This window comes from Ranitomeya variabilis, chromosome 2 (assembly GCF_051348905.1).
Source record: "Ranitomeya variabilis isolate aRanVar5 chromosome 2, aRanVar5.hap1, whole genome shotgun sequence".
In the NCBI taxonomy this organism is placed as follows: domain Eukaryota; kingdom Metazoa; phylum Chordata; class Amphibia; order Anura; family Dendrobatidae; genus Ranitomeya; species Ranitomeya variabilis.
In genome coordinates, this window is record NC_135233.1 from 356269351 (window position 1) to 356281775 (window position 12425).

The 12425-nt window shown below is 43.0% G+C and overlaps 1 protein-coding gene across 1 annotated transcript in view; it reads right to left on the bottom strand.

Annotated features, from left to right (window-relative positions):
• The window catches only part of LOC143809417 (cytochrome P450 2G1-like), a 52466-nt gene extending 43563 nt beyond the window's left edge, over positions 1 to 8903 (bottom strand). The window contains exon 1 of the mRNA XM_077292485.1: positions 8718 to 8903. Within this exon, the coding sequence (XP_077148600.1) occupies positions 8718 to 8897 (180 nt within the window). The 5' untranslated portion in view covers positions 8898 to 8903. The remainder of the gene's footprint in view (positions 1 to 8717) is intronic.
• Between the last annotated feature and the right edge of the window lie 3522 nt (positions 8904 to 12425).

Here is a 12425-nt window from a genome sequence, read left to right on the forward strand (position 1 = left end):
GACTCCCCTTGATCTATTCTGGTCTGAGAAAAGGACTGGCAGTTGGGTTGAGGAGCTGAAAGTGAGAGGTCGTATAACTGAACTCCTAACAGCCCTATGACGGATTATAGGCCCGTAATACCCATAGTAGGAAAAGAGGAATAGAGAAAAAGGACATTGTGAGAACCGGGTAGCAATAATTTCTACCCAGGATAGGCGCAGAGACGGATACCGGATCCGTGGCTATATTCGTTATATATAATACAGCAACCGGAAGAAAGTGAGGTGATATCAGCTTCACCAGGGTAAGACGCAGCAACAGACACAGAGTTCAGCGGTACTCCCAAAGGGGGTAAGCCGACAAAAAGGACTCGGGTTGTCCGTCGAACCAGAGCACAGAAGAGACAGATTGGGTCGGCAGCCAGTTCACATACAGCAACAGGGCCATACAGAAACTGCACATAATAAGAGGTGGAAATCCTGACAGGGTCAAAGTAATTCAGAGTTCTTATACAGACTCCGGTGACAGTATTGGTTGCAAATCCCTTTTTGTTGAAGTAAACTGGTTAAACGTTTCAGCGCCTCAGTCTTTCATTCGGACAATAGCCATCGATCCAGGATCGGGGTCATCACAGCTGAGAGGACCTGCTGCTGATCAAGTAAGTGTCTGTTCCTTCATGATATCCCTTGCACTGTGCATCGCCTGAGGCCACAGCACCGGGTCAAGCCACTAGTGACATCCCCCTCAAGAGACGGACCTCTTTGATCTGGTGCTGGGTACCTCGGTCTCCCGGGCGTCACATTCGTAACTGTTGTATCTGGGGTTTTTTTCCACAGAAACAACATGCACCCATTATAATCTATGATGCTATTCAAATGTTCATTTTTTTCCCAGCAGCACGAATGACAAGGGTTAATATATGTCTACAGGTCTGTGAAAAACACGTGCAGTGCATGGATGGCATCTGTATGCCGTCATGGTTTAACATTGCAAAGTATAGGAGAAGCTTTGTCATTTATTTCTTTCTTTATCCTTCCGTGAAACGCACTGATGAACACACTGATGGAAAACACGGACATACTAATCCCAAACTATGATGACGCCGGTACAATTTTTTTCACGTACATGTGAACGAGGAGCTGTTAATTCCACAGATATCATCATGGTCCCCACTGGGGCTCACAGTCTACAGTGGGAGTTAACCATAGAACCCGTAGGAAACCCACGAAAACACGAGGAGAATGTACAACTCCTTGCTGATGTTGTCCTGGGTGAGATTTGAACCCAGGACCCCAGTACTGAAAGATTACAGTGCTAACTTTATTTAATCTTTTTAGGGCTTGCTCACAAGAATGCATTCATCTGAGAGTTGGGTCACATTCAAATGACACTGAGCTCAAACGCTGACAAAACTTGATCTAAGTGTCTTTAGCATATGGCAATTGGCCCAATTATTTTGCATAGGCAAATCATCGCATTTGTGAATGAGCTCTTTGTCTGAAACCTTTATTCTAAATGAATTTCCTTTTAATTCAAATTTCTTCTGAAAACCAGGCCAGCTTTCCATATCACTAAAGCAGTTATAAAGAGTTGTCTCTTTCTTGATGTTCTTGGATTTGATTGGGCACAGTGTAATGCTCACTTTTCCCTGTGCTGATCCTTCTCGGAAATTACTTACTGTCAGCTTTCCCAATAGATTACAGCTGAGTAACATATTATGATCAGTTTAGCATCAGGTATCCAATCTAAGTCTTTCTAAAACCCTGTATAAAAGAACAATTCAAATAAATGTGATTGCCAGTTTGCACTTTGGTTTGCTGCATGTTACTGTCATACTTACCTATATTGACTATGTAAAATTTAAGGGTAAAGTATGTGTCGGTTTCTGCTTTGGTTATTAGGCGACAATCATGTCTTTGTTGTGAGTGATGCTTGACATCTTCAGTCCTGTTTTATTCCTGGGACTTTTGGTGCCACATGATCAGAGAACTATAGTGATAATTGTCTGGTTTTGATTGTTCCTATCTGAGAGCCCAGGATCGGGCTGCCTGCTATTTAATCTCCTGGGTCTCTGACTTCCGCTGCCAGTCAATTAGTTGTGCTAGTCATTTCTTATGTTACTTTCCTGATTCCTCCTGTTTCTGACTTTTGATCATGCTCTTGTATTGTAATTCAGTTTCTTACAGGACATCAAGGCTTTGACCCTACTCGGGAACCTTCCTGCCTCTGGTTCGCTCCTCCAGTCAGCAGCCCTTCAGCGGAAGCAATCTACTGGACCCTATTGTAACATCAGATCTCTGTTCAGGGTTTAAAGGATGATGGTTGGGGTTCCTCTAGAATCTGCCCGATGGACTGGCTTGTACCAAGTATGCGTGGTAGCCTTTCTGAGCCTGTTGCCTCTGACAGATGTGACATTTGGACTCTAAAGTCCCAAATTCAGGGAATACACTCAACCTCATCAGGAACAATTCCACACACCCAGGTTTGGTCTTGACTGTGCAAGCCCACATTTCTTTTAAGGCACAATGGATTTCTTTGGCCAGCACTCTATTGCTGGAATCCTCTGCTCCTCTTGTGATTACAAGGACCCCACAACGTTATGACATTGTGGAGCAGGAGTAATTACAAGAGGAGCCTAGGATGGAGGCATTTGAGTGCAGGTGAAGTAAGTTCACAATGTTCTGGCCTGGCTGCCAAGGAATACTGATGTTGATGCCAGACCACAGTCCTGCAAATCATTTGGCTCATATGTAAAAGATTCATTTATCAAATCATTGTTTACTGATTAGTGTAGTTAAAAAACATACCCTAGATCCTGCTACTATGAATCATAAATGTTATGCACACAGATCTTTTTTTGTACTGGAGCCATAGGACAGTTACAGAAGTGCATGAGGCCTCTATTATAGTTTTTTCTTCAGTTCTATACATAGTATATAAAGTTGTTCTTTTATCGAAATTCCTAAAAATGATGCCAGCACTTTATGCGGTTGCAGGGAGGTCATAAAATTACTTGAACTTTATACTTGATTCACAATGTATTGCTGGCAGTTAATGAGGGTAAAAGTCATACCTGTATAAGGCTGTGTGCACCTGATGAGTTTTTGATGCTGGATAATTTTTACTGCGTCAAAAAAACTCAGCATCTTACAGTTCGAGAAAAGGGAATGGGATTTCATAGAAATCTTATTTCCATTCTGTCTCTTTTTACTCAGTATAAGGCTAGGTTCACATTAGCTTATATGTGCGCAGCATATCATCTGCATGCGCAAATGCATGCCAAGACACATCTAAACGCATGCTTACGCTGCGGTTTTTATCCACATCAGGTTACGCATGACACAAAAAAAATGCTGCTTGTGCATGGGTTTGTATGCATTTTTGCCTGCGTTTGCACTGTTTATGAGCATGCGTTCGATATTTCCTGGAGGGTGTGACTCAATGGGCGTGTCTCAATCAGTTCCTGGACATGCCCAGTCCGAAATATGCAAGCGCATCGAACGCATGCGTTGTTTTGACGCAATCATCCGCATGCGCATGCCTGTGCATATTTGACTTGACAAAAAATGCAACATGTTGCTTTCGGCGCATCAGGACGCATCCGCATACAAACTGATGCCAACGCATGTCCCTGCATACACAATGTTCTGGAGCAGGGAATAAGAGATTCCGTAATCATAATTACCACCCATATAAACATCAGGGTCCCCACTTTCCAGATGGAGGGCATGGGAATAATAAGGTAATTAATTTAAGTGAGCATCCATTAACTACATACAATTTGTCACTATTGAGTTAAGGCCTCTCCTTCTCTCCATCAGCAGGTCTTGATACATTTACTATCGTTAAGGACCTTCACATCTTTGCCTGGTTTTTGTTGTTTAAACAATATTTTTTTGATGATAATTTACATACTCTCTTCCCTACAGAAGAAGAACAAACAGCATTGAGAGTGCTGGAGCAATTGTCTGATGAACACAAGACACCAGAAGGAGGTAGGATCCCTCCCTCCATTAGACCTTGCTCCAGGAGATTCTATCTCTATTCTAACTATCTACCTGCAGCACAATTGATTTGGTTGTGCAGGTGGTCACTAAAGATTTTCTACAAATTCCTCAGCACATTCAGTGTGATAATTTGATGGGTGAGAAGCGTTTCTGCGCATCCATTTTCTGCGGCACTTACCGGATGTGGTATTGAAACCGGCAGACAAGGGGGAAAACATTGTGATCTGGCCTACAGCCATGTATGAACGTGAGGTTTTTCATCAACTTAAAAATCCAGTGTGTTACAAAAAATTGACATTTAACCCCTTGTCTGCCTACAGTGCACTTCTTAAAAAAATCCTTTCAGGTGCCGTTGATAATGGGATCATTACCAAGGAACTGGCCGCCATGCTGACAGTGAATGAGCCAGCAACACCAACTTTCTATCTCCTCCCTAAAATTCACAAAAATATGCATACCCCGCTTTGACATCCCATTGTTTCAGGTCAGGGAATTTCCTGGAGCATGTCAATAAATGGATAGATTCCATTTTACAGCTTCTGGTGGAAGGACTACCATCATTTCTTAAAGATACTACAGAGTTACTTCGCATGGTCGATGTGCTCTCTCTCGACCCAGGTACCCTTTCAGTTACAGCAGACATCGAGTCACTGTATTCTAGCATTAGACTCAAAGATGGCCTATGTGCCATAAAAATTTTTTTAGAGTCATCAGATTAATCTTCTAGTATGAGGGCCCTCCTCCTTGAAGTCTTGGAGTTCACACTCACTCACATTTTTTTTGTGTTTAAGGGGTCCTTCTACCTGCAGCTCCAGGGAACAGCTATGGGGGTGGCCTTCATCCCCTCTTATGCTAATCTGTTCCTGGGGCTGTGGAAGAGGGACCTCTTCCTGTCTGACCAGCGGTCGTCGAAGATGGACTGCGTCCTCACTTGGGCGTGGTACATCGACGACGTATTTCTGATCTGGCAGGTTACTGTACCAGCCCTTAATAATCTTATTGGGGAACTAAATAACAACGATTGCAACATACATCTTACAATCAAGCATCATCCTGACAAAGATGAGATGGAGAAGCTTAAAATGCGCTTCCTTGAACGGGGGTACAGCCGCCAGGCGATCAAGAGAGTGTACCATCATGCAAAGTGGTCAGACAGGAATTTGCTTTTATATGACAATAAGACCCACGCAAATAAAACTGAACTAGTGAGATTTATAACTAATTATAACACTCAATCTGAATCTGTATGCACAGGCCTTTCGAAATCGTGGCCCATCTTAACGAGTGACCTATTTATAGCAAAACTATTACCGGAAAGACCATCCATTACGTTTAGACGGGCCAAGAATTTACGCGACCACTTGGTTCGCAGCCACAATAATAGCGAACCTCCAAGAATGTTCTTGAGCGACTTTTTAGCCAGACATGGGTGCGTCCCTTGTGGTCATTGGGTGGCCTGCGTAATTATTGATCACAGTGATTCCTTTCTTGATTCTACATGCCAAAGGAACTATAAGATCAGAAAATTGATTACCTGCACTTCAAAAAATGTGATCTACTATGCCACATGTCCGTGCTCCCTGATATACTGTATGTTGGACTAACTACATGCCTACTTAAGGTCCGGGTCAGGGAGCACGTACTTGGCATCCAGGCAGCAATAAATCAGGAAGATGCAGCTTTACTTAAAACTATACCTAGACATTTTAAGTTGCACCATAACTGCGAGAGTAAAGGCCTATGAGTCAAGGGCATTGAAGCCATTGACTTGGGAATCCGAGGTGGCAAAATCTCTCAACGTTTGGCATAGTTAGAGGAGCGGTGGATTTGGACACATGATATGGTCCACCCACGTGGCCTCAACAAAAACCTCAATTTTGCACCTTTTCTGTGATCGCCACCTGCTGCACTCTTTGTACCTGCCACGGCATTTTTGCTGACTGATTTATTTTAACTTGTTTTTATTCTATTTTATTAATTTTTAGGTTTACTAATAGTTTCACTTTTTCACGTGGGTTTAATTTGCATTGGATTGTCCGGAGGTGTCGTCTCAAAACAGGTGGACTACAATCGGCTGTCATATCTACTGCTGATTGGGTGAACACGGTGTTATATGGACCTGGGAACTATACCTACTCCCCAAGTATCGTGATAAACAAGTTGGATTAACTTTATATGCTGTTCATGAATAGCAACATCCTGTGGGAAAGATATTGTAGTCATTGAAGATATGTCGGACCTAGCATCATATGCCCACAATAATGGACTATTACTAATGTTGTACCTTGTCGCAGCGGCTAACAAAGCCCTTAGAGTTGGATATATATCTACTATTTGTATATGATGGATAATGAATTTTGTTTGCAATATGATGATTTACGGTACTCTTTTTTATAGTAGGCAATATTATTGTATTGGTCCCATGCCAATGCCCGTGTTGCTATTTCTGCCGTATATGCTATATATTTTATATGTGCCTGTACTATGTTGCAGTGCCAGTTACTGTGTGGCACACTGCTGTGTACTTTCTGACCTACAGAGGACTGATATGCAGCCTTTGACACCCCCAATATTGTAAAATTAGATAAATCAGCTTGCCAACACTATTTGCCCTCACACAATATGGTGCCTGTTTGCCTTTATGCCCATTGCGCTTGCGCGGCGCTTCCTCCGCCCCCCTGTCATTGCTCGAGCTGGTCGCACGCTCGGCATCAGACTGCACGGGGCCCCGTGTCTGTCTGTTGTTCAGCGGAGCATGGCGCGTTGACTGAGAGGTGGGGAGGAGGCCATGGCGCTTATTTTTCTTCACGTATGCCTGTGGTAATCAGTGTAAGTCGGCATGGCAACCCGCATACACTTCAGGTAATAGATTCCATCTCGCTTCTGGTGGCCATTAGTATATAAATCCGCTCATGGCACTATGTACCATGCACCCTAAAGAAGGAGTGCTTCCGAAATGTGCATCGGGGTGGGTGCAACCCTGGGAACCTGTATATCTGCATCTCATTTGAGGTAATAACTTTCAATCTTTTTGCAGCAAGAATTTTGTCTTTGGTTGCATGAGTTTTTTCATACTATAATTAATATTTTTTCTCAATTTGGCATTTCCTCTAGATTTTATAAGCTACATATGTGCAGATGTATCTTCTGACCATAGTATGTTACTCACCTTTAGTACACCCCGCTTTGGGGAGGGAGTAGTTTTAATAATTTTGATTGAAGTATAAGCAGTTATGGTCCCCTGGCTCTGTGCGCCCCTGGTGCAGTCATGGAATTGTGCGGTAATTTGTACTTAGTGTGGCACTGTGTGCTCACCTGTTCCTTATATTATATTTAATAAAGATGGATTATATTTTATTATTATGTGTGGACTTCATGGTCATTTATTTTGGGTTTTTTAAACTGCTCCCTCTTGTTCTTTGTTAATTAGCGACCAGTCCGTACGCTCTATCCTGTATTGATATCAGTGGATACTTATCTCCACTTCTACCTTGATCAATTAATTTTACAGTTGGTAGCTATGCTGATTGAAGTTGTGATTTTGTTTATTCAATATTAAATATACAGTAGGTACACAAGGCGCCTGCGGATCTATGTGGATATGTACACAGGCATACGCTGCGCACAGATACGCTAATATGAACCAATTCAATCAACTTCTCTTGCAATAACACAGAGTTTTAAGTGTAGATTTTTCCCATAGGCTATGGGTAAGGAGATGGACAAATGAAAAGACTCAAACAGTTAATCTCTAACAGAATGTCTGCAAGTGAATACTGCCATCTGCTGGTAAAACTTTATAGAAAAAGGAAAAGCAGAGAGACTTGCATCAGCAGGAACTGGAGAGTGTAGTGCATGTTTCCTCGGGGAAGAGATTGGAGGATGCACCAGGTCAAGTGATAGCTGTGGTGCAGCTAGTAATTAGAAAAGGTCCAGGAATGCACTGAAGGGGAGGAGTTGGCACTTGAGCCTGTGGCAGGATGGATGCACCTTGCATCGAGGTTGGCTTAGGCTACGTTCACATTTGCGGCCAGCGCCGCAGCGTCGGGCGCCGCAGCGGCGCCGCATGCGTCATGCGCCCCTATATTTAACATGGGGGCGCATGGACATGCGGCGCACTTGCGTTTTGCGCCGCATGCGTCGCTGCGGCGCCCGCGTCCAGGCGCAGAGGACGCAGCAAGTTGCATTTTTGCTGCGTCCAAATTCAATGAAAAAAACGACGCATGCGGCGCAAAACGCAGCGTTGTGCATGCGTTTTGCTGCGTTTTTGTTTGCGTTGTGCGCTGCGGCGCCGACGCTGCGGCGCACAACGCAAATGTGAACGTAGCCTTATAGCCACTGTTACGAATGAGCAGACCCTAGTGAAGAATCAAGTGACAAGATCCGAATGAAGAATTGAGTGACAACACCTGAGTGAACATAACATGACAAAGCAAAAAGAGACAAAAAACATGTAGTCAAAATAAAACTTGATAAAAACGCCTGTAAAAAAATTGCTCTCAAAACCACAATGAAGAAAAGCAAATAATTTACTTAACAGGTGGAGGAAACCTGCGACATCGAAAAACTCACCAAATACTCATCATGAGAACGTAATAATAATAATAATAATAATCTTTAACGTAAACTAAGACTAACAGGACTATAGCAAGGTGAAAATGCAATGATGCCAAACCATGGTTGTAATATAGCTTTAGATATCAGACAATACGTAAAGGTGAATTACAGACCTGGTTTAAAGATTTTACCAACTCTCCGTGTTTTATATGCAAGATACTTCCAATTATCGGAAGAGGCATTGGTCCAGGGGGTAAATTTCGGTGCCTGTACATTTTATCCCACGTCGAGTAGATGAACATGCAGGATACCAGCAAGACAAGGATCAAAGTCGCTAACACCGTGATGTCCATGTTCCAGGTTGGCAGCACTAGTAACAGTATGATTAACTGTGTCCACCAGTCTATATATATCAGAGGTTTCTGGACTTCTGCCACTTGCTAATTGTATTGTATCATAGGTTAGTTCGAGAAGTCCTGCCAGAGACTTTCTTAAAGTTCATAGAACAGTCAATGAAACTTCTTTAGACAGGCATTCAAGTTCACTTGAGAATTTAGTTACTGTATCAATATGTTTTTTACCTTGCATAAAAGAATTATGTAACACACATACTGCTTGGCAATGGACCTACATTTGGGTGGGTGCCTAGTGAAGAGTAGATTTAAATACACCTTGTTTTTATTCCAAAATATCTTGATCATTGGGATGCAGAATTATGTGGACAGGATTATAGTTAGAGTTCAGTATGATGTATACTTTTCTAAGTTATTCATTGTATAAAAATGAAAAGTGACAACTGTCCTGAAATAGAAAAGTGCCAAGTGTAGTTGTCATTTCCATTCCATAACACTTGCTCCAGGCCCTTGTTCAGCCCCTCCTGACTGTTTGGGGGCAGAACTGGACCCACGAGTGAGAAGAGTAATTATATGAGTCCGCTGCCTTGGAGTAACCCTTGACTCTGCCCTGTCCTTCAAACTGCACATTCAAGCTCGTTCCACTTCCTGTCGCCTCCAGCTCAAAAATATTTCCAGAAGCCATCCTTTCCTCAGCCCTCAATCTACTAAAAGGCTGGTGCATGCCCTCATCATCTGCCGCCTCGACTACTGCAACATCCTTTTCTGTGGCCTCTCTGCTAACACCCTCACACCTTTCCAGTCCATTCTTAACTCTGCTGCCCGACTAATTCATCTCTCTGCTCGCTACTCCTCCGCTCCCCCCCTCTGCAAATCTCTTCACTGTCTCCCATTCCCTCAACGTATCCAGTTCAAATTACTAATACTGACCTACAAGGCCATCCATAACCTGTTTCCTCCATATATCTCCAAACTAATCTCCCGATATCTTCCCTCACATAATCTCCGGTCCTCCCAAGACCTTCTTCTCTCCTCCACACTTATTCGCCCCTCACCCAACCGCCTCCAAGACTTCTCCCGAATATACCCCATCCTCTGGAATTCTTTGCCCCAACACGTCCGACTATCAACCACATTCTGATCCTTCAGATGGAACCTGAAAACCCATCTCTTCAAGAAAGCCTACAGCCTGCAATGACCCCGCTGCCTCCTCACCACTACCAGAGCTACCGCCTCACCAACACCAGAGCTGCTGCAACCCCTGACTACTGTCTCCTTCCAAACCATCCTGTAGAAAGTAAGATTGCAAGGGCAGTGTCCACGCCCCTCTGTATCAGTCTGTAATTGTTAGTTTGTTTACTGTAAGTGATATTTGTAATTTGTATGCAACCCCTTCTCATGTACAGCACCAAGGAATCAATGGTGCTATAGAAATAAATAATAACAATAAATAATAATAATAATAATATGCTCTACTCTTTCTCACATTAAAATATATTTAAAGTTTTGGTCCCAGGGGTCTGAAATAATTTAGTGGTCAGGGCTGAAGTCTGATATTAATATAGGGGTTTTGCTTGGTGTCTTGTATTCATTAACCCCTTTCTGACATCGGGCGTAAATTTACGCCGGTGTCAGACTCCCTTTGTTTGTGCTGGAGCCCGCACCTTTCTGGGCACATGTCAGCTGTTATATACAGCTGACATGTGCCCGCAACAGCTGCAGGTGGAGTCGCGATTCACCCGCAGCTGTTGACCTGTTGAATGCCGCTGTCAATTTCTGACAGCAGCATTTAACTCACACTTCCGACAAGCGTGCTGGAAATCCCACCCATTGGAGACCCCATCATTTGATCGTGGGTCACCGATGGATTGGTATGACAACCAGAGGTCTCCAGCAGACCTGTGGTCGGCACTCATAGCAAGAGAGGTATTCTGCTACATGCAGGCGATCTGATCATCGCCTGCATGTAGCAGAGCCGATCGGATTATAGCAGCTTCTAGTCTTCCATAGAGACTATTGAAGCATGCCAAAAGTAAAAAAACAAATGCCTTTAAAAATATAAAAAAATAAAGGTTCAAATCACCCCCCTTTCACCCCATTCAAAATAAAATAATAACAAAATCAAACATACATATATTTAGTATTACCGCTTTTAGAATCGCCCGATCTATCAACATAAAAAAAAAAATTAACCCCATTGTTAAATGGTGTAAAGAGGAAAAAAAGTCAAAATGCAGCTCAGAGTGCAAAAAATAGGCCCTCACCCAACCCAAGATCACAGAAAATTGTGCAATTTCTTTTTTTAACAAACTTTTTTATAACAAAATTTGGATTTTTTTTCACCAGCTAAATAAAAAAGAACCTCTTGGGGTAGGCAGACTGATACCCATCCCCAGCACTCACTCAGGTCACCGCATCACAGCAATGCGGCTGCCGGTGCCTCCGGGCCTGGAGGAGATGCCGGAGGAGCCCCGACGCTGCAAGAAGATGCGCCGCCGCCCCACAGCACCCAATGCACGAATATGCACCGCTGCCCCACAGCACAGAGCACCCACGGCACGCTGCCGCAATGAGGTAATAGGGGGATATACTCCACTCACACTTTACTGTGAGACGCCCCCTGTCTTAGTCATCGGGACCACCCCCCCCACCCACCATATGCACATTTTATCTGTACCTGGCGTATAAGACGACCCCCGACTTTTAAGAAGATTTTGAGGGGTTAAAAAGTCGTCTTATACGCCGGAAAATACGGTAGTTTGACAATAAATGGCTTCACCCAACCACTAACCATGAGTGGAGAAAAACGTTGGTGTTATCCTTCATATTCTCTGAAAAAAGGCTAAGAAAGCAAACATTCTGTTGGGGTATGTACCACTTTTGAACTGTATATGCACAGAAAAAATAGAAAGAGGTCAGTCACTTTTTTAATTAATGCAGTGCGTGAGTAGTTCAATGTTGATGTATTTAGCTAATAATTCAATAAAATAAAGCAAAAAATGGTGTGGAGTCCCCCTAACTTTTCAATCAGCTGAGGGAAAGCTGACAGTCTGGGACTGATATTTATAGTCTGGGAAGGAGGTGATAAACATGGAGCTTCCCAGGCTATTAACATATGCTCACAGCTGCCTTTACTGGTTATTAAAATCCCCCCCCAAAAAAAAAAAAATAACGTGGGGTCCCCCTATAATTAATAATCAGCATAGGCTAGGCAGACAGCTGCAGGCTAATATGAATAGGTTAGAATGGGACCATGGATATTGGCCACCTTCCAGACTAAGAACATGGCACTCTTGTATGATACTCTGATTTTTCAGGAACAATATTGGGACATTTTCATAAATGCAGATGAGTGTGAGCCCTTAGGCTGGTTTCACACTTGCGTTTTTATCTGCATGCGTTTTTTAAAAAAACGCATGTGTGAAAAACGCATGTAAACGCGGTAAAACGCATGCGTTTTTTAGACGCATGCGTTTTTATAGAAAAACACAAGAAAACACAAGAAAACACAAGAAAAAACAAGAAAAC